Genomic DNA, 21,764 nt, shown 5'->3' on the forward strand with positions numbered 1-21,764 from the left:
GTGAAACGTCAATTCTTTATTTTTCTTTTCTTCGAAGCATGGCGTTGATTCGTAATTACGTGCCTTGGAAAACATAAAAAAAAATAGTGAATGGTTGATTTTTTTTTATTTTTTTTTTGTGTTTGAAGCATGGCGTTGATTCGCAGTTATTTTTATACGTGTCTTGGAAATAACAGAAAATAATATACACGTTGGGAATAATAATAACTTCCATAAAATAGTGTAAAACGATAATTTTTTAGGTGACTTTGTAAGGATGATAACTAAATAACCGTTGATAATTAGTGTTTCCGTCGGTGAAATTATAGTCGGTGGTAGGCAAAAAAAAATCTTACACCAGACTGAAACAATACCTAGTTTAATTTGCCATGAAATTTCGTTTGCCCCCAAATTTTTCAGGGGTGCAAAAGTCGGAAGATGAATATACTATTTTATCCTTGATTAATATTTTTTTTTTCAAGTAATGATCCTCATTAACGACCCTTCACCGACATTAACGACAGTTTAGGGTCGTCATATACATCATGATCAAAACAATAACGACTCTAAACTGTCATACACTAACGACTCTTTTTAGAGATTAACGACAATCTATAACGACATTTCTAAAACATTAACGACTGTTTAACTCGTCAAATGCGTAACCAAAACAGTAACGATAAACAGTCGTCAAATGCGTAACCAAAACAGTAATGATCCTTCCAAAGGGTCGTCTGGGAATTGATCATTTTGATGACGACCCAAAACTGTCGTACATTTCCTCCATTAATGAATCTTCGACAGTTTAGAGTCGTCACTTAAACAGTCTAAACATTAACGACTGTTGAGGGTCGTCAATGAAATTTTTTAATACCTTGACGATTTTTCATACTATCTGGGAAAAAAAAGAAAAAAAAAAGTTAGACTAAAAATTGCAGACAAAAAATCTGGAAAAAAAATAATTAAACTCTAATTAAGTAAGATTCTCACTAATTAATTAAGATTATTACTAATTAATTAAATTTTAACTCTAATCATTTAGGGGCATTTTAGCTATTTAAAAAATATTTTTATAAGGAGTGACCCAAATTAGGTTTTGGTGACATTTTTTGTCCTCTAGTGCATGGTCCCCAATTAATTCCAATGACCCCCAATTAAGCTAGGAAACAATAACACATGCTGTCGAAAATAAAGGAAAAAAATACTCTCTCCGTTCCATTTTACTTGATGTTGTAGAGTTTTTCACGCAGATTAAGAAACAACATAGAGAGTAATTTTTTTTCCAAATCTACCTTTATTAATAGCTTCCTAAAAATTTAAATCACCTAGTTTTTAGTTTCAATATTTAGTGTAAATTACGAATCCCGTTGTAATTTACTTGGGATAGAGTATTTATCCTCCGTGGAGTAGATTTAAAAATTACAATAATTATCCATCTACTAATTTCAATGAAAATTAATGGTATGGGATGATTCCAAAGCAAGGGCAAATTGGTGAGAATTTGGGGAAAAAAGCTTAAACACTCATCTATTTTGAAACATAAAAAAAACTCTAAAAAAGCAAGTAAAATGGAACGGAGGAGTACAATTTTGTCCTCGAGAGAAAAAACGGATTGGAGGAGGGAAAAAAACTAGTTAAATTATAGTCAACTGCTCAGACCTAATCATACTTTTGAATAAGATGAAATAAATAATTATTTTTAAAATGCCACAAATACCCTCAAACCTAATCATACTTTTGAATCATCTTCTATACCACGCCGGGTTCAACTGCTCAAGTTCCAACGACCTAAAGTTTCATTGGCAGAATCGATGCCACAAGAATCAATTGCATGGATTTCATAATAGTAAATAAACAGAAAATGGGTTATATAGCCAAAATTGGGTGTTTTCTGGGCCATATGGACAGTTAGGATTCGGCCTGGGTCAAATGTCCAAAGGAATCTTTAAATATTGAGTTTACGTTACTGCCCTTCATATCACAGAAAACCTATTTCTTCTCTCGTCTTCTTCGTCACCCTGAACATAAAACAAATTTGAAATCAGCTCTCGTTCTCCATCGCCGCCATCAACACCGCGGAAAATCAAACTCCCTCTTCAAAAAAACTTCACCATCACAACCAGCTCTGCCAATTTTCCAATTTCATTTTCTTCAAAATTCTCATACCACCAATAAAATCTATCTCTATTTCTCAACCCACTTTCAGTTTCTTCAAAATTCTCATACCACCAATCAAATCTATCTCTGTTTCTCAATCCACAAAAAAAGAACAACCAAAATTTCCCATAAAAAACTCATCTTTCGAGCTTCTTCTTCATCACCATCTACTGGGGATTCTGAAAATGAGTCTAATAATTTGTTTTGGTCTAGAATTTGTCGCTCAATTCGTCGTGGATCTGAACGATTCTTCTCAAGTTTTGGTAAATCAGTGGAAAAGAAACTGGGTTTGATTAAATGAAGCTAATAGCAAAGTGATTTTGTTTGTTAGTGATGTGAAAAACAAGGGTGGAGCTGCAGTGAATGAATGGAGTTAGGGTTTGCTTCTTCGGGTAAATCAGATGAAGAAATTGTGAATTGATAAGGGTTTCTGAAGATAGAGAGGATGAAATTAAGATGGGTTCGATCTGTGAATCCGTGATCTGAGAGCTTCCACAATTAAATTGATTCGAGACTGTGTATTTGATGGGTTTAATGGCCGATTGAGTTCAAGAAGATGAAGTTGCAGAAACTGATATGGGACTGAACTTAGTTACAGCAGTGGAAGACTGAGAAGCAGATGGGATAGAAGGAGGAGCAGCAAATGATGTTGTTGAATCTGAAACGAAATTGTAATGGTTTTGAGGTTGGATATGTGATGGCTTGCAGTGGGGTTATGAACTTGAAATTCAGGGTTTGACTCAACAGAGGAAACGGGGGTTTGAAGCTGCTTCCGATTGAATGTAATGGTGGTGCTGAGCATTAAAAAATTTTCTTCCATCAATTTCACTGGTAAGTTTCTTGATCCTGTTGGTTTAACTTTTGTAAAATCCAGTTTAAAATTCATTGAATTTTGTTTGTATGTAATTAGTTTCATCTGGGTTAAGCTTGTGTAAAATCTGGATTGACCTGAAATTGCTTTTATCCATTTTATACTAGGATGAAACTAATATCATCCTGTTTTGGATTGACCTGAAATTATTTTCATTCATGTTATACTATGATGAAACCAGTATCATCCTGTTTTGGATTGACCTGAAATTATTTTCATCCATTTTATACTAGGATGAAACTGGTTTCATCTAGTTATAGTCTGTGACATAATTACGTTTTCGTCAAAATACTCAGGATGAAAACTAGTTTCATATAATTTATTCATTGATATACCATTTCGTCAGAATACTCAACTAGAAACCAATTTCATCTAGTTGTAATCTTTCATATAGCTGTATTTTCACCAAATGTGCAGGATGAAACCAGGATGAAACCAATTTCATCTAGTTGTAAACTATAATATAATTGTTTTTTGTCAAAATATGCAGGATGAAAACTAATTTCATCTAGTTATAGACTATGATATAATTGTATTTTCATCGGAATATGCTGGATGAAATCAGTTTCATCTCGTTTTGAAGGTGCGGCTGCAGGATTGGACCGAGCTTGGTTGCAGTTGAAACTGAGACTAAGAAGATGTTGTTCTTGTTGATAAACAGATGAATTCGAGGTTGAGTTGTTGTTGCTGGAAGATTATGATGATGAATTAAGAACAGGTTTGGTTCAGATTCAATGAAGATGGGTTTCTGAAATTTGTTGTCTTGATGTTGCTATTGAACTACAGGTCTGGATTGTTAAGAATCTGTATTGATGTGGCTGGCTCTTGAACACAGTGAAGATGGTGATGGAGTTGATGCAGGTTGGCTTGGGCTGTAAACTGGTGGTATTGAGGTTCAGGTGGGATTTGAACTGAGTTTGTTGGTAGTGATGTCAAGAACAAGGAGTAGTAGTGGCTGCAGTTTTATGAAGTTTCAGTGGTGGTTAAAATGGGTTTTGAGTCTGCAATGGAAATGTGATGTTGCAGGTGAACAAGAAATGTTCTGCAGCTAATGGTCTGAACGGAGTTGTAATGGTTGATTATGAAGTTGAGGCTGTAAATGAATGTGTTATCGAATGCAATGTCTAGAGCTGTGTGAGATTTGGAAAGAAATGGAGTAAATGGGATTCTCTGTGTTGATGGATGAAGATTGCGTATGAATTGCAGGCCAAACATTGGAGCTGGAGCATGAAAGATGAATGTTAGGAGATATTGCATAGATTTGAGCAGAGATTGACAAGAAGATGCAAGTACAGGCAATGGCAGGTTAATTGATTGTTGCAGTTATGATAGGATGGTTAGAGCCGAGACGAGGAATACAGTGGTGGTGATTTCGTATGAGATTGCATATTATGGATCTGGTGCTAGTTTGAGTTAGAAAAGAAAAGTTATAGCTAAAGTTGCAGGATGATTTTACTGAGATAGTGATTATGTTGCGGGTTGAGATTGCAGCTGACCTAGTGGTGCTGGTGAAACATGGATGAGATGGTGAAGTTTTGAAGTGGCTGATACAATGGCATGACTAATAGATTTCAGGTTTGCTCGATTTGTGGAGTTTTCAAGGGAGTTACATAATGATTTGAAGAGAATCAACTGATTCTGGTATTGTTTGTTCATGGGGCGTAGTCTAAGGAAGAAGATGATCACAAAATGAGTACACCTTGTATATGGAATACTCAATGATGAAAGTAGGTAATGGAAATTGAATAAGGACTAACAATGCAGTTTCATTTGAATTTTTTAGCAATAAGTCGCAACAAAAAAAATATTAATGTAAATTAAGTTTAAGTTTTTTGTTTGTAAAAACTTTATCTTTGCATGCGTTTATGATCACCTGGATTCATCCATGGATGTATATTTCTTAATTGCAGGTCAATTAATACGAAAAATTTACTTAAATTAATTGTAACTTCATGATATTTCATACAATCTAGTCTGAATATGCAGGATGAAAACCAGATGCATCTTGACAAAAAAATATATTTTTGTTTGAATATGCAGGATGAAACTGGTTTCATCAAAGACAAAAAAAATTTTTCCAGAGTGTCCAGGATAAAAAAAAAATTGTTGAAATGATTAGGATGCAATTGGTTTCATCTTGTCCAAAAATCTGGGTTTTTCAAAATATGCAGGATGAAACCGGTTTAATCTGTGTTGTTCCTGAACTCATTCAAATTTTAGCATAAAAAAATGAAGAGCATCTACGATTAAACATGAGTCAGTAGAATGCATAACTATAAATAGAATTTGGAAATTCAAAGCATCTGCAAGAAGTATATGAATAGAGTTAATGTTATTATTCAGTTGAATACATAAAGAAAACTGATCCATATGCCGAAGCTTACAGCTGCGGTACAATTTTTCAATAATAACAACGTTCAAAACATATTTTCAGTTCACGTTCAATCATCACCTGCACCTCAACCTATTTGCTTCATCAAGCAAAAACATCAACTTTTCCAACCAATTCAAACTGAAATCAGTTAATATAACAAACCCAGTTTCGTCTTAACCATTAAGCCACTTTTCCCTTAACATATTTGCATAACCACTAACTGTAATTTCTACTATGACTATCTCACCACTACTTATTCCTCGAACTGACCACAAAATCAGTTACATTGCCTACGGTCGGTCCAAGCTTTTTGCTGCAACAATATAGGAATTAAACTTTTAATGTCTCATGGATATGAAAACGAATCAACATCATGCATCAATCTATTGAGTGTTCGCAACCATCTTCAATTCACAATCAATTTCATCCTGAACAACATAATCTTTCATGTACATCCATAATTCTTCTTCAACCCGGTGCTTATTCCAACAGATCCCAGTTTAAGGTTCACATCGAGAAGCAAGTTGACTAATAAATCATGTTGCATCCATTTCATTATACAATGAATCATAATTTCTAACATCTGCGGATTATGAAAAGAAGTATACGAATAAGTAAGAAACAATGCTCTTATTATCAAGCATTTACTAAATTCGCACTCAACAAAGTTATGCTATTATTCAAACTCTTTTACGAATTAATCTAATAATCTAGCTCATTCTTAGCTAGGTTTAGTTACTTACCAGAAAACTGACAGCAAGCACAACCCACCACCTTCAACACTTACCACGGAAAACCAGCACAATTCATCATTCCCATCAGCATTTGCCTCCCCCGCCATCCCACACCACCCACGTACTACTCAAAAATCTGTATCCTTGCCACTTAAAACTCACCCCACTACCCGCAACACTCGCCATCCTTACCACTCACAATACAATCCACCATCTTCACCATACCCACCACCGACCAACAACATCTACCACTCCCCACCAACACCAGTCATCACCATCCACCTCTCAACCCTCATCACTTCCTTCGCTACACATGAAAACTGAACAGTCCACAAACAACAGGTAAATAATTCAAAATCATATTGTTATCATACTGAACATGATTCAAAACCAAATTACGCTAAAACAAAGCAAATGTTATTGTTTAATCTTAATTTGGTACTCCATTCAGACAACCCTAAAAAAGCATGAACAAAACCAAAAATTTCAAAAAAGAAAATCACATTAACTAATGAAACTTCAAATTATAATGAATTGGAGAATTATTGCATTAGAATCTGTGTCAAACTTGCCATAAGAGGAAATCAAAATTAACTCATATGTCGACAGTGGATTTGACTTGCAGGGAATTCGAACAAAACCCAACTCCTAATTCTTCTCAAACTCTCAAATACACCGCTTTAATATCAAGTATTTTGTTTAAATATTGATAGAATCAAACTATGTATCGATTTTTTCAAAATACTAAAATCAAACTTACTGATTTGCATAGAGGTTGGAGAAAAGTATAATACTAAATCGAACGACGATTGAAACAAAATATTGAAGATTGAGTTCTTCAGATCGACATCTCAAAACTGGAGCTCCTTAGTTTACATATCGACACCAACACCACACCACTACCCATTCTCTGAATAAAAAAGCCTGTTCTTATTTGGATCGAAGCTTTCCGCAAAGCATTTAAAGAAGATAGGGGTATATTGGTCTGTTCTAGTTAATTAATAAAAAGAATTCTGGGTGAAATATCCAAAATGGATAATTGAACAATATATTTCTGATTTTTGGCTATATAAAAAGTATCAAAAGTTAGATATTTATATCACCCAGGAATTATTTATTTTGGTCTTTTTGACCAATTTTGTGTTAAATAAACATCTATAGTACCCATTGAGAGGTTAACTACATATTTATTTTGAAAGCCCTAAAATCATTAATCAAACAACAGATGGATTATTTAGATTTCAAGAAATTATTTAGATCTTCGGAGAACATTAATGGGAGTGAAGATATACACTTTTTTTTAATTATCAACAACAGATGGATTGTCTCAATCAAAACGGTTTGATTCTAGGTTAATGAAGAGGCTAACATCCATCGGACCTCCATGATCCGTCACCACTTGTCATAGAGAAACAATGCAACTTCAGAGTTGCTGGTCGATAACTTAAGCATAAAAATTGCAAGGAGATGTTGGGAAATTTCACCTCCCTTTCAATAAGTCGATCCCTCTCTCGTAAGTTTGGTTCCCTCCTCGTAATATTTCCCTCCTCATATCCATTATTTCCCTCCTATTAACATGACTCAATTTTTTTTTATTGGATTCAACTCTTGGTAGATTGTGTGTTTAGCCCTGTTTTTGGAGGTTGTAAGTTGCTCGTTTGCATGCTTGCTTCTTTTCTTTCTTTTTATTGTGACTTTTGTATCTGTGAAATCTTTATTTTGTTTATAGAAATTTGGGCTTTTCGAGTCAAAGAAAAAGAAAAAATTCTATGGATGTCCACTGATAGAGAATACACTGAGAAAAACTCTAAAAATGCGGTCATTGGTAGACTAATATTTACATCTGAGGATCTAATGGTGCAGAATATAATAGTTGTAACACAAACGGGTGAAAATCAGTTCACGACAAGATCACTTCACAAGATTGGATTTTTCGTTTCAAAGTGCTATGGTATTCCATGGGAGTACAAGTGCACCAAATCAACCAAAAGAAGTAAGAGACTTTGGTCCATGTCACCGTTTGCAATTTGGTGGAATCTGTGAAATGATACATGCTTTTACAATAAAAAATGACATACTAATCAAATATTTTGCACTAAAATATACTAATAATTAGTTGTTTGAAGGGATATGTTTGCTTACTGTCATATGTAACTGGGAAGGTGTCAACAGTAATCATGCATATAAGGCATGTTGTCATTGGCGGAGCCAGAGATTAAAATAAAGGGGGGCTAAATTTCTTTTTTTAAACTATACCAGATTTACAGGACTAGATACTAAGCACAAGGTGGACTAAATGCAGAATCTGGTATGAATTTCAAGGGTTTTTGTGTGATTATTGGGATTTTAGGGGGCTAGAGCCAGGGTTAGTCAACCCTTGACTCCACCCTGCATGTTGCCAATTCCGTTTCGGTATCCGATAGTTGTCGGACGGATTTTCAAAATTGACATACATATCCGACAAGAATAATAGTACACGTATCCAATAATTATCCGAAATATTACACTTTACGTAAAAAAACATATAATTTTCTTGTTTGTCTTTAATCATTTTTCCTTTTCTTGATTTTGTGAGCATAACCCCAGATTAATTTTTGTGAGTTTGTCATTCCTTTGGATAAGGAAAAAAAAACCAGTCTATTTGGATGAAATTTTGTTCTAAACCACTATTTTCCCATCGAAAATTTACTTTGCCACCATCAGTCTCCATATTAGTTAAAAACTTCAAACCACCAATTGTCAGCCTCCTATATATTGTTAAGCAGTTGTACACTGCTGACGTGACAATTTGTTGTTAGTGTCCGAAATTGAGGACCACCTCAATATACCATCTTTGATTCGTAACAGAAGCATTCCGCCACGCATTTGTAACACAACACTTTGCTTGGGTTTTAACTTTTAACAGCTGAGAGCTGTTACGAAATTTTGCTTTGGTTGTAACAGTTAAAGAGCCGTTACCAGTTGTTACAGGTTATATTGGCAGATGTACCATTCGCGTGCATGGCTGGGTAACTCTTGGTTTTTTATTTCCACCCAATTCATAATCACTCATTAGGTTTTCTACCAAAACTTCCTTCCGTTTCGATCTTTTCATCACCTGTCTTCCTTTTCTTTCCTGTCATTCATAGAACAATTGTTGTGTGAACCAAATCAATCTGCTAAATCACTTACCTCTTGTTTATCGAAAGAGAAAATAAATATTAATTCTCCTTCGGTGATCTGAAAGAGAAAAGACAAACCGACGACTGGTAGACGATGAGAGTTTCTCTCTCTTCAACCTTTTCACATTGCCTCATCCCTTCTAGGATCTAGAACCCTAATCCTTTTTCTTTTTCTTAGAAACCATAGGCATTATCCATTGAATCCTTAGAATCCACAAACCCTATAACCAAGATTTTCAAAGTCATGAACAATCAATATGTTCAAATAGATAGGAAATACTTTAGGTTCTCCTGTAGTAAATCCATTACCTCTGCTCCGATCACCCTTACGGAATTCCATAGTCATGGTTCTACCAGTGCAACCTTTACCTTTTCATTAGCTTTGAATCTCCAACACATGATGTTCGAAGCAGCAAAAAATGGAGATGGCGGACGACATGTATGGAAGTTTGAGGATAACCAAAAATGGTTATGTGCTTCAAAATTATCTAATGAAAAAGGTCATTACATTCATATACTTTTGGCTGTCCCTAATCCTAATCCTAAATCTGATCCTATTTCCATATTCATACCTGCTGGTGTCAATTTTGAGGGATGGTTCGCTATATCAACAACCTTAGAATCAATCACTACTTACTCAGCCTCACAAAAAGACTCTGCAGTTCATCAGCTGTCTCCAATCCAAACCAAGCCTAATCCCATCAGTAGTCCCATAAAAACTTATGCTCAAACTGTTTTCAATAATTTGTTAGCTCCGGTCAAAAGAATAGTGGGTAAACATTTACAGCGTAAATCACCATTCATTTGTGACGATCTTGCTGCTCATGTCAATTTCTCTATGAACTCTTCTAAATTTGGTCCTTACCTAAAAGTCCGTGAATCAAAACAACAACTAGGGAACTGGGAAAATGCGTTCATTATCTCCGCTCCATCATTTGTACATTCATGGGAAGCCATAGGTGCTGAATTCTGTTCCATCCTACAGATTAGATCACAATTCACATTGTACCCTATCAATTCAACTCAAGAAATTTTTTATGCGGACTCTTTACTTGCTAAGGCAAATATGGAATTCAAGTTCACGTCAAATAATATGATCTATTCGGTATTTAGATGGAGGACAAACATTTGGAGTTCACACTTCACTCATCAGTATGACTTCCACATTGAGCTTCACGGTGTCCCTTTTCGATTTTGGACTCTAGAGATTATTCATGCTATGGGAAATATTTGTGGAGAAATCTTACTTGTTGACCCTGCAACATTAAGGCTACAAGATTTAAGAGCAATCCGCATGAAAATCAGAAATAACAAGGGGATCAATGCCATTCCTAGAGTCATAAAGATATTTGTTGGGAAGCATATGTTCACAGCACAGGTTGCAGTAACACAGGCAAGATCAGGCAATCCTCAAAGTGTCGTTATTATTCCGTCACCGAGTAAGCTGTCGCAGTCAATGTCATCAGAGAAACGTCCGGCACATTCAGCAGAACTTCTGGAAACCAGTAGAATGAAGCAACGGAAATTTCTTCCTCATCTCACGCAATCAACTAGTGATAATGAAAGTACGGATCAACATGCATCATTCACTGCTATGTCTTTGGAGGCCACTTCAAATCTTATAACGGGTAAGATCAATAACAATCACTCTAGAACCAGTCATCGAAGACCTGGTCACCATGGTTCCAATAGAAATAGAGAATGGCGCAAGAAAATATATGGAAGAGAAAGAAAACAAATTTGGAGGAAACTTGCTCCAAAAGAAAAACCATTTGATGTGTCAGTTGACATGGAAATAGACGTGGAATCTAGCCATGATGCACCAGCATTCAAGTTGACAATTGAGTCGACAGAATTCAATCAACCATATGAAAATCAACCATTTTTCCCACCCACAACCTTGACACAGAACCTACATCCCTCCCAATGCACAATACCCTCAACTCCGGCATCCTCACAAGTATCAGATTCACCCCGACAAGTATCAGAACCCACATCCCTCGCAATGCACATTACCCTCAACTCCCAATCCATAGAGAAATTTACCATCCCAAGGATAAGCAACTTCAACACTTTCCCCACGACAGTTATAACAATATCTCCTAGAACATTCAATATGAATCAAATACCCTGTTCAATCATCCCCAAGTGGCTTCTCACTGAGGTCAACAGGTTATTTTGTTTGGGTGTCCTGCTGGGAATTAGTTATAATTCAATGCCCAATCACACAAGACGATTTCTTTGTTCGAAAGTTTACTCAGAAGGACCAATCATTAAACCTATACCAATTTTGCCTATCAAAAACATTCCTAGATAGGACTATGGAGTCCAACTAAAGGTCCGGGTTGAAGATATGGAGGAAGTCTCAATATATGAACCAAAACAAAAGTCTATTCCTCTTCTCTGTCTTAATGACACTTTCATGATGATTGTTGATGATGCCACTTTCATGCAGAGTGTTGATGATGAAAATGGTCTACACACTTCTTCTGTCAATACTCCATCTTTGCCTCCTAGTTTTAAAACACATGATACATCAGATGGAACATCAGACAATGCATCATCGAGGGATCAAGAGGTCATGATAATTTCAGATTCTTCCCAAGTAGTCCCAAAGAGATTCAAGTCAGAATGGAAGCGTTTAGGCGTCACAGAATTGGATTCTATTTACCCATCACCCAAACGAGCAGCTAAAACAAGGGTCTAACACCTATCTCAATGAGTTTTTCAATCCTCAGTTGGAATGTGAGAGGGTTAAACTCCCCCAATAGAAGGTCCGTAGTTCGAAAAATCATACAGTTGAACAAAGCACCTATCATCATTCATCAAGAAACTAAAATGATGCAATGCACTCAGCTAGATATCAGTCAAATTTGTGGATACAACAATGTTGGATGGACTTTTCAACAGTCTGTTGGTAGTTCAGGAGGTATGATTATCCTGTGGGACAAAAAATTTATGGAGGTCAATGATGCACTTACTGGGGAATATATTTTATCAGTCTCATGCACAAATAAGTCAGACAATTTCAATTGGATGCTTACCAGTGTGTATGGACCCAACAATATTGTGGAGAGAATTAGCTTCTGGGAAGAATTGGATACTACATGTAGACTATGGAATTTACCATGGTGCATAGGTGGAGATTTTAACACAGTTAAAAAGTGTGATGAAAAGAAGAATTGCACCAAGATCTCCAGAAGCATGACACAATTCAATGACTTCATTGAGCATCATAATCTGGTGGATCTTCCTTTGAAAGGTGCACGCTTTACATGGTCAAATGGACAATCCAATCCAGTTATGTGTAGGCTTGACAGATTTCTTATAACCCCATGCTTTGAAACCCATTTCCCCCTCATCTCCCAACTAGCCAGAGCTCGACCTACTTCAGACCATATCCCAATCCTTCTAGACATTTCAGATCCCAGTTGGGGACCTTGTCCTTTTAGGTTCGAGGCAATGTGGTTATTAGAGAGTGATTTTCTAACCCTTTTGAAAGATTGGTGGTTGTCTTTTTCCTTTACAGGTTCTCCAAGTACGGTGTTATGGCTAAAGCTAAAGGCCCTAAAAGAAAAACTACGTGTTTGGAACAAGGAGGTTTTCAAACATACACACACTAGGCTCAATGACATTTTGACTGAAATCCAGGAATAGACAATATGTCATAGGATAACGTTCTTTCTAAAGAAGACAAACATAATATCATATACCTAAAGTCTGAATTTGAGAAAACGGCGCAAATGGAGGAAATATCTTGGAAGATTAAATCAAAGACTAAATGGCTACAAGAGGGTGACAGGAATACTGTATTTTTTATGAGTAAAACTACGGCAAGAAGAAGAAGTAACAGGATCAAACAATTATACATAAATGGAGCACTTGTAGACGATAGATCTTTGTTACAACAGCATATCATTAACTTCTATCGCACCTTATTCACTGAAGAGGAGGTTATCAGGCCGGAGCTGGAAGGAATAGACTTTGATAGGATAAACGACCAAGAAAACGTAATCTTAGAATCAACATTTACTGAAGATGAAGTTTGGAAAGCCATCCAAGATCTAGGAGGTGATAAAACACCTGGTCCAGACGGCTTCCCAGTTGTTTTTTTCAAGAATTGTTGGGGTTTCCTAAAGCAAGACATAATGGGCACAATCAATGAATTTTGTTCCACGGGACAAATAGACATTAAACATAACTCCACCTTCATCACCCTGGTTCCAAAAAAAGATTATGTGGAGTCGATCAAGGACTGCAGACCAATCTGTCTACTCACTAGTGTTTATAAAATCATCGCAAAAGTGCTGGCAACGAGACTCAAGCTAGTGATGGACAATATAATATCCCCAGTTCAGTGCGCATATATTGAGGGTAGGCAAATTATAGATGGTACATTAACTGCTAACGAGTTAGTTGACTCTAGACTGAGATCTGACAAAGCAGGAATCATCTGCAAGATTGACTTAGAAAAGGCCTTCGACAGGATTAATTGGAAGTACTTGGAGTTTGTTCTAAACAAAATGGGGTTTGGTAGAAAGATATGTAAGTGGCTAAGATTCTGTTACTCAACTTCTACTTTTTTTGTGTTGATTAATGGTTCATCTTTTGGTCACTTCTCTAGTTCTCGAGGCGTGAGGCATGGATGTCCAGTTTCACCACTTCTTTTCAATATAGCCATGGAGGGATTTTCAAGATATATGGATAAAGCCTCAACACTGAACCTGTTCAGTGGTTTTTCTGTGACTCCTAACTGTATCAATGTTAATCACCTACACTATGCTGACGACACTATCTTTTTCATTGATAACAGTAGGGAGGAATTACATAATTTGTTCTCTGCCATGAAGTGCTTCGAGTATATAGCTGGTTTAAAGGTAAACAATCTAAAAACAAGACTGATAGCAATTGGGGAGGTTCCATATATCTCAGTTCGGGCAAAGGAACTTGGTTGTGTCACTGATGTCTTGCCTTTCATTTACTTGGGCATGTCATTAGGAGCAAATCCTACATCTAAGAGCATATGGTATCCAATAATTGAAAAGTTTGAAGAGAGACTTTCAAACTGGCGGCAAATTTCTCTTTCAAAAGGAGGGAAACTAACTCTACTGAAATGCATTTTGAATGCTCTACCAGTCTACTACTTCTCGTTATTTCAAGCGCCTGCCTCAGTCATTAAAATCCTGGAAAGAAAGATGTGAAACTTCCTATGGGAATACAGTGGTTCTTCTAGAATATCTCATTTGGTTAATTGGGATCTCGTCTGTGCCGATAAGGAAAGGGGGGGTCTGGGAGTTTGTAATCTGAAGAGGATGAACCAGAGTTTGTTGGCGAAATGGTGTTGGAGATTCGGCCAAGAAAAAACAAGACTGTGGTACAAAATTGTGGTAGATAAACATGGGGATAACTTCTCCTATTGGATCCCAAGTAAGGTGAAGCATTCTCATGGTGTATCATGCTGGAAAACAATAGCTAATACAACTCATTTGGTCAACACTCATTCCTACTTGACTATTCATTCAGGAAGAGCAACTTCGTTTTGGCATGACATATGGAAAGGAGATGCCTCTCTTGCCTCCTTATTCCATTCTATGTACAACTTAACCAATAATAAGAACGTGAAGGTTGCAGATATGGTCACAGTAGATGGAAACTGGAGTTTTAATTTCAAACGTAATCTTACAAATTCTGAAACAGATAGGTTTGCTGATCTGTTGTCTGTTATTGGAAGCACTCCACCAGTTCTAGACAACCTTCCTGATACTAGGCGTTAGTCTTTGCATAATGATGGAATATTCACAGTTAAAACCCTATATGCTAAGCTTATTGAAAATTCAGGTATTGATAATTTCCCTCATCAATTCATTTGGAAGAAATATATTCCGCCCAAGATCAATTTCCTACTTTGGTGTCTGTTGCATGACAAGTTGAACACCATAGACATGCTGCAGTTTAAAGGGGTTGATATTTACAATTCTTGTGCTCTCTGTGGAGATGATATGGAATCGCAAGAGCACATTTTCCTGCACTGCAAAGTTGCGCACATTGTCTGGTCGATGGTGATGCCAACTGACTGCTGGTCTTGGGTGATTCCAAGAAATTTCAATTCCCTGGCACAAGAATGGTACCATGGTCACTTCAGTGCTATAGGAAACTTCATCTGGGAACTGATCCCTGCGGCAGTGGTGCAAACTTTATGGGATGAGCGCAACAATCGAATTTTTCAGTAGAAACATACGTTTAAAACAGATGATGACTTGGGTTTGGAAGTGCGTTCTTTGGTTTTATCTTGGGCAGCATCAGCAGGCAGGCGTGTCCATTTAAACTTCGCGAACACAATCCACAACAATTGGCTTTCCATCTTTGTGTAGTTTTTGTTTAAACTTGCGCTCCTGGTGGAATTGTTGTAACTCCTCTTTCTCCTCTTAATAAAATTCCTTTCTGTTCAAAAAAAAAGACAAACCCTAAAACCAAATTAATCTGCCCACCTAACAGATCTATAGTAATCGAGGTGGTTTCTTCTTCCATTTTCTCATACCGTGTTTATCTTTGTCACCATCCAACAGCAGGACTGTAAACTTAACATTCCACATTTTGTTCCCAAGCTTGGATTAGACTTGCCCTTATCCCATTATCCTAAATGAAAATGACCAAGCAGCATCCAAGATAAAGTCCACCGGCCCCAGAAAAGACTTTTTCACAATCAGCCATCAAGCTAGGGTGTGGACCTGTTGGTTTTGGAGCTAAAAGAGGTAGGGTGGAGAACAATTTAACAGTTTCATGTTTATGTCCCAATTCTAACAAATGGAACCATGCTATACGTCTTATATAAGCCACCCTCTTTGACCTCGTACATAGTATTAACTTCTAATTTCAAGACCACAAGTTTCCGGCCCCGTCAGCCATAAATTCATGGCCCTGCTCAAACGTAGAGGACCAACTTGAAAAGTAATGAAATTAAGAGAGTCGCTCGAGAATCACTTACCCTCAAAAGTTTTTTATATATTTTTCTTTTCAAAAGTTCAAACCAAACACGTTTGGTGACCCTTCAGCTTTTGGTTTAGCCAAAGAACCGCACTACAGGATCGTCGAATTTAAAGCTAAAAATTTGGCCACCATCGGAAAAATGAAACACAACGAAGATTCACACAGTGCTGAGCTATTAAAGTAGTGACAAAAAGATTGATAACCAAAGTAGTTCTGGACAGACAGTCCAAAAAAACTATCCGAAAACCTTCGGGTTTCGGGTGAGTGTGGTGAGTGGGACCCGCTCTATGAGAATTAGCAGCCGCTCATTTATGGGTGAGTTGGGCCGACCACTTAAGAACTCTGAGGAAATCACAAAGCTTATATATCGATCTTCCTCTGGCAATCTTTTAGCCGCGTGATCATAGTAAAGAAGAAATAAAAACTAATGACAGAACCCCAAAATTAAGATCGACGAGGCGTCATGAGTCTCTGCCATAAATTCATGAGCAGATCAGTCACTCAAGATTCTTAATATTCACTTGGCCCTATTTACACTGGCAATGACGGGTGAAATAATCTCTAACCAGATTCCCAATTTGGGTCTTCGCCAACATATATTAATTGCATATAGTAGAACGTATAGCACAAGTCATTCAGAGTCAGACGACACAATCTTTTTCACGTCTCTTTTCCCTTTGATTTTTTGATCGAAAAGAGAGATTTGTTAGTTAAACAATGTACAATATTAACCTGTACAAAAATGATGAAAATTAAAAGCAAAACAGTGTTGTGTTCTCACTCTCCGAATCTTCTAGCAGACTTCTATTTTTATTTATTTTTCCAAATGAAGAATTTTCTTTGAGGGAAAAAAGAAAAGAGAAAGACCCAAGAAAAGACTCAGTTATTTTCTTTTGATACTTATTTTTCCTTTAAAAGCAAAGAAGTTTTGTGACCCTTCTTCACGTCAAAGAAAAAAATCATAATCAAAAGCTCAATTTGCTGTGGCTCTACAGTCTTCATGGCATGCTATAAATATGTCACTTCCTTTCTTTCTTTTAGTAAACAAGTCTTACATACTCAAAAGACTATTCATTCATAACCAATGGGTTTCCATTGCAACTCATCAAGAATTTCTCATCTTCATTTTTCAATATTATTCTTTCAAATCATCACAATACTGTTAATTCTTCCTAAACCTACAAATTCGATCTCCTTTAACTTCCCAAATTTCGCAAAGAATGATCCACGAATAAATTTCCAAGGAGATTCAATCAGGAACGGTAGCTTCATTGAAGTCACCAGGAACAACGCTAGTCTTTATACTGATCGTGGTGGTAGTGTAGGTCGTGCCGTTTACTCAGAAGCTATACAGCTTTGGGATGCAACCACTGGAAGGATGACAGATTTTGAGACACACTTCTCATTCATCATTGATGCACATAATGCGACTAGGGCTGGTGATGGTATGGCTTTTTTTCTTGCACCTTTTGGGTCTGTACTTCCTCCAGATTCTGGCGGGGGAGCTCTTGGCTTATTGACTGGGAACGTATCTGAAAACAATTTGGAGACAAGTCAAATTGTTGCGGTTGAGTTCGACAGTTATAAAAACCCATTTGATCCAAGTTCAGATCATGTCGGTATCAATGTTAACTCGGTTGTATCCGTGGCTAATGTGTCATTGGCAGATGGTACTATAAGGGATGGAAGAAAAGCTAATGCGTGGGTAACTTATAATTCTACTACGGAAAATTTGAGCGTTTTTCTAACTTATGCTGAAAAACCTGTTTTCAATGGGAGTTCTACTTTAAATTATGTTGTTGATTTAAGCAAAGTTCTACCAAACCAGATTACTGTTGGATTTTCAGCTGCCACCGGGGTTTTTTTTGAAGATCATAAAGTCCTTTCCTGGAGATTCAATTCCACTTTAGAATTAATCGAGGTAAAAAAAGATAATAAAACTGGTGAAGGAAATAATTATCAAAGCATAGCACCAACAATAGCACCAACAATAGCACCAACAAGTGCACAAGGGAAAGGTAATAAAACTGATGAAGGAAATACTGATCAAAACATACCACCAACAAGTACACAAGGGACAGGTAATAAACCTGATGAAGGAAATACTGATCAAAACGTACCACCAACAAGTACACAAGGGACAGGTAATACAACCGGCTCTGCGGTTGGTCTTGGTGTTGGCCTGGGTGTTTTAGGTTTTGGCCTTGGTTTTGCTTTGTTTATCTAGTGGAAGAGAAGATGCAACTCAAGACATCATAGAAATGCTACTTAAATCATACAAACGCAACTCAAGACATTATTGAGATGCTACTTAAATCATACAACATCCGTTTCTAAAATAGAATTATCATCACTTTTTTATGATGGCCTAAAGATAAAAAAAGTGACAATCTCTTTTCCAGGAACAGTTTCTAGAATAGAGTTACCATCATTTTTTTCATTTTGGCCTAGAAATAAAAAAGTGACTATCTCTTTTCCAGGAACATGAGGACTAAAATTTTTAGTTTGTATACGTCCTGGGTTTTCCCTCATTTGTGTGTATCAATTATCAAATCGGTAACATAGTTATCTTCCGAGAAAATTTGAGCCGATGAATAATTATCTAATTCAATTAAAATATCACCAAATTACACATTAATTGTACATGGATCAACCGACAATCCACCAAATTACATAAGAAACGAATATGACAAATCCCTCAGCTCAATATACATCGCAACACAGTCATAGAGAAGGGAATCAAGCAGCAGATGGTCTAGCAAATTATGCAGCAGGCGGGAGCTAATCGAGAAATCTTTCAATAACAATCTGCGACCATGAAATTCCACATTTTCTTAACCAAATTCTATTAAATGAGTCTCTGGTTATCATATACCCACGTTTAATAGATTAGGTCTGTTTTAGTTATCTTAATGCAGTACACCATATTGCCCGATTTGACACATATTGATTTTTCGGTTCGAGACACATATACATGTCTTTAGTGCTTCCACTCATATAAGAGTCTTAATGAAAAAATATGAGTAGTTTTAATTCTGATTTTTCAACTACTCTTACAGGTGTTTTAAAATGTGTCTCTACAAAATTTATAATTTTCAATATATATCTAATTTGTCATTTCTTTTTCATTATAATTCCATTTTATTTCCCTCCAAAAAATCCAAACTTCCCCAAAGTTCTCTCCCTTAGGCTGGCTCTAATGGTATGCCAAGATTCAAGATTATCACCGGATCCATGTCACCAAAACACAACGCCCGGGCGCAATGGGGATCCAGGATTCCTAGTCGATACGCTTTTTGAACCTGCACGGCACGCCGTTTCTAACCGCGTTTCTAGATTTGGAAGGGATTAATTTTCGGATAAACATCACCACCTAGAAAAAAGTTAGTAATTAATCTCTTATATCAATTACTACTAGTACTTTAATGATGGATATTATGTGATTACAGTTTTGCAAAACGAAAAATTGTTGTTTTTGTATGAGATTGAAACTCTGTTTTTTTTTTCTTGCATGAACTAGAATTATGCAGCAAAGAAACGGAGTTTATATGATTTTGTTTCTCAGACTGAATTTTTCTTTCCTTCCCAGCTGTACTCTCTCCTACCTAGTAGTTAGGATTCTTCCCCAAAATACCGGCCATTTTTTTGGTCACAGTTTTTATCCAAATATTATTAAAATAAAGTCACTAAAAGATTAACATTCAGATAAATACGCAGTTTGAATCAGCGTGGAACGATGTTAGGAACGGCGTGCGAAAGAATATTTCCGTATGAATATTCGCTGGCACGCATTTAGGAACTGCGTGTGATGCTTATTTGACACGCAGTTTCAAACCGCGTGCTTGAATTATTTCCATCTTGAATCCAAGCAAAACGAAACACTCTCTGGGAATCAAGCAAACAGTCACATTTTAGACCACGGTCTTGGCATCCAATCTTGGATCTTGGATGCCCGTTAGAGCCGGCCTTACCAATTTTCTAAATCTCTCACATTATTTTCCATCTCAAATTTCCCCCCAACATATTCCTCCCACCCCACCCCACCAAAATCTTGGACTCACGCCAAGTCTCTTTGAAACATGATTTTCACTTATTTCCACCATTTATTTTAGTTCCCACGTTTGTTTTGGGTTATCTTAAACTTGGACAATATTTAATATTAATAAAAATTTGGTTCTGGATATTAATAAAACCACTCAGTCCAACTCTTATCTCTCACTGTGTTTTATTTTCTTTTCTCCTCTCAACTTCTTTCTTCTCCGCTCAAAAGAAACCAGAGAAAAAGAATAAGAGAAATCGAGAGGAACCTATATGTCAATCCGAAACAAAAATTAAACCAAAATTTTTAATTGATTTATGATTTTATGCATGTTGCACGTTTGCCTGTTAGGCCGATGTGACTTTTGAGAATGTTTATTAGATCATGAGTAAATAAATCTAAAAATCAAGAATATGCCACTTCCTTTCTTTCTTTTAGTAAACAAGTCTTGCATACTCAAAAGACTATTCATTCATAACCAATGGGTTTCCATTGCAACTCATCAACAATTTCTCATCTTCATTTTTCAATATTATTCTTTCAAATCATCACGATACTGTTAATTCTTCCTAAACCTAAAAATTCGATCTCCTCTAACTTCCCAAATTTCGCAAAGAATGATCCACGAATAAATTTCCAAGGAGATTCAATCAGGAACGGTAGCTTCATTGAAGTCACCAGGAACAACGCTAGTCTTTACACTAATCCTGGTGGTAGTGTAGGTCGTGCCATTTACTCAGAAGCTATACAGCTTTGGGATGCAACCACTGGAAGGATGACAGATTTTGATACACACTTCTCATTCATCATTGATGCACATAATGCGACTGCTGCTGGTGATGGTATGGCTTTTTTTCTTGCACCTTTTGGGTCTGTACTTCCTCCAGATTCTGGCGGGGGAGCTCTTGGCTTATTGACTCGAAACGTATCTGAAAACAATTTGGAGACAAGTCAAATTGTTGCGGTTGAGTTCGACAGTTATAAAAACCCATTTGACCCAAGTTCATATTGGTAGTATATGTGGCTACAATGACATTAGCAAATGGCACTATAAGTGATGGAAGAAAAGCTAATGCTTGGGTGACTTATAATTTTACTACGAAAAACTTCAGTGTTTTTCTAACTTATGCTGAAAATCCGGTTTTCAAATAGACATGACTTAAAACATAACCTACTAAATCGCATATATTAAAGTTAGGCCTATACATCGGGTCCGGTGGGTAGGATATACCTATTTCGCCACCTTGCTCGGTGACCGACGGGTAACAAAAACATTAACCGCCACTACACCCGCCATAACAATCAGTAAGATCCTCCCGATCCACCACAAAACCAGTAAAATATTCAATACAGTAATTTATAAAATTCCAATCAAGACAGATATCATTACAAGCGAAAAACCAATAGGAGCATTTACCAATGTAAGTCCATCTATAAAATCTATCCTACACAGAAGTTTAAC

The 21,764-nt window shown here is 36.5% G+C and overlaps 4 protein-coding genes across 4 annotated transcripts; all 4 read left to right on the forward strand.

The window, feature by feature from the left end:
- Positions 1-12,114: 12,114 nt before the first annotated feature.
- LOC113328521 lies at positions 12,115-12,933 on the forward strand. Its single transcript, XM_026575602.1, has one exon. The coding sequence runs from the start codon at positions 12,115-12,117 to the stop codon at positions 12,931-12,933; it is 819 nt and encodes a 272-aa protein (XP_026431387.1).
- Positions 12,934-14,588: 1,655 nt separating this feature from the next.
- Positions 14,589-15,050, forward strand: LOC113328522. The gene has a single exon (XM_026575603.1). It carries the CDS (start codon positions 14,589-14,591, stop codon positions 15,048-15,050), a length of 462 nt encoding a protein of 153 aa, XP_026431388.1.
- A 2,297-nt stretch (positions 15,051-17,347) lies between these two features.
- On the forward strand, positions 17,348-18,490 carry LOC113328523 (anti-H(O) lectin 1-like). Its single transcript, XM_026575604.1, has one exon. The coding sequence runs from the start codon at positions 17,348-17,350 to the stop codon at positions 18,488-18,490; it is 1,143 nt and encodes a 380-aa protein (XP_026431389.1).
- A 2,293-nt stretch (positions 18,491-20,783) lies between these two features.
- LOC113328524 (bark agglutinin I polypeptide A-like) lies at positions 20,784-21,317 on the forward strand. The gene has a single exon (XM_026575605.1). It carries the CDS (start codon positions 20,784-20,786, stop codon positions 21,315-21,317), a length of 534 nt encoding a protein of 177 aa, XP_026431390.1.
- Positions 21,318-21,764: the final 447 nt, after the last annotated feature.

The sequence above is a fragment of the Papaver somniferum genome, unplaced genomic scaffold, assembly GCF_003573695.1.
Source record: "Papaver somniferum cultivar HN1 unplaced genomic scaffold, ASM357369v1 unplaced-scaffold_11, whole genome shotgun sequence".
Lineage (NCBI taxonomy): Eukaryota > Viridiplantae > Streptophyta > Magnoliopsida > Ranunculales > Papaveraceae > Papaver > Papaver somniferum.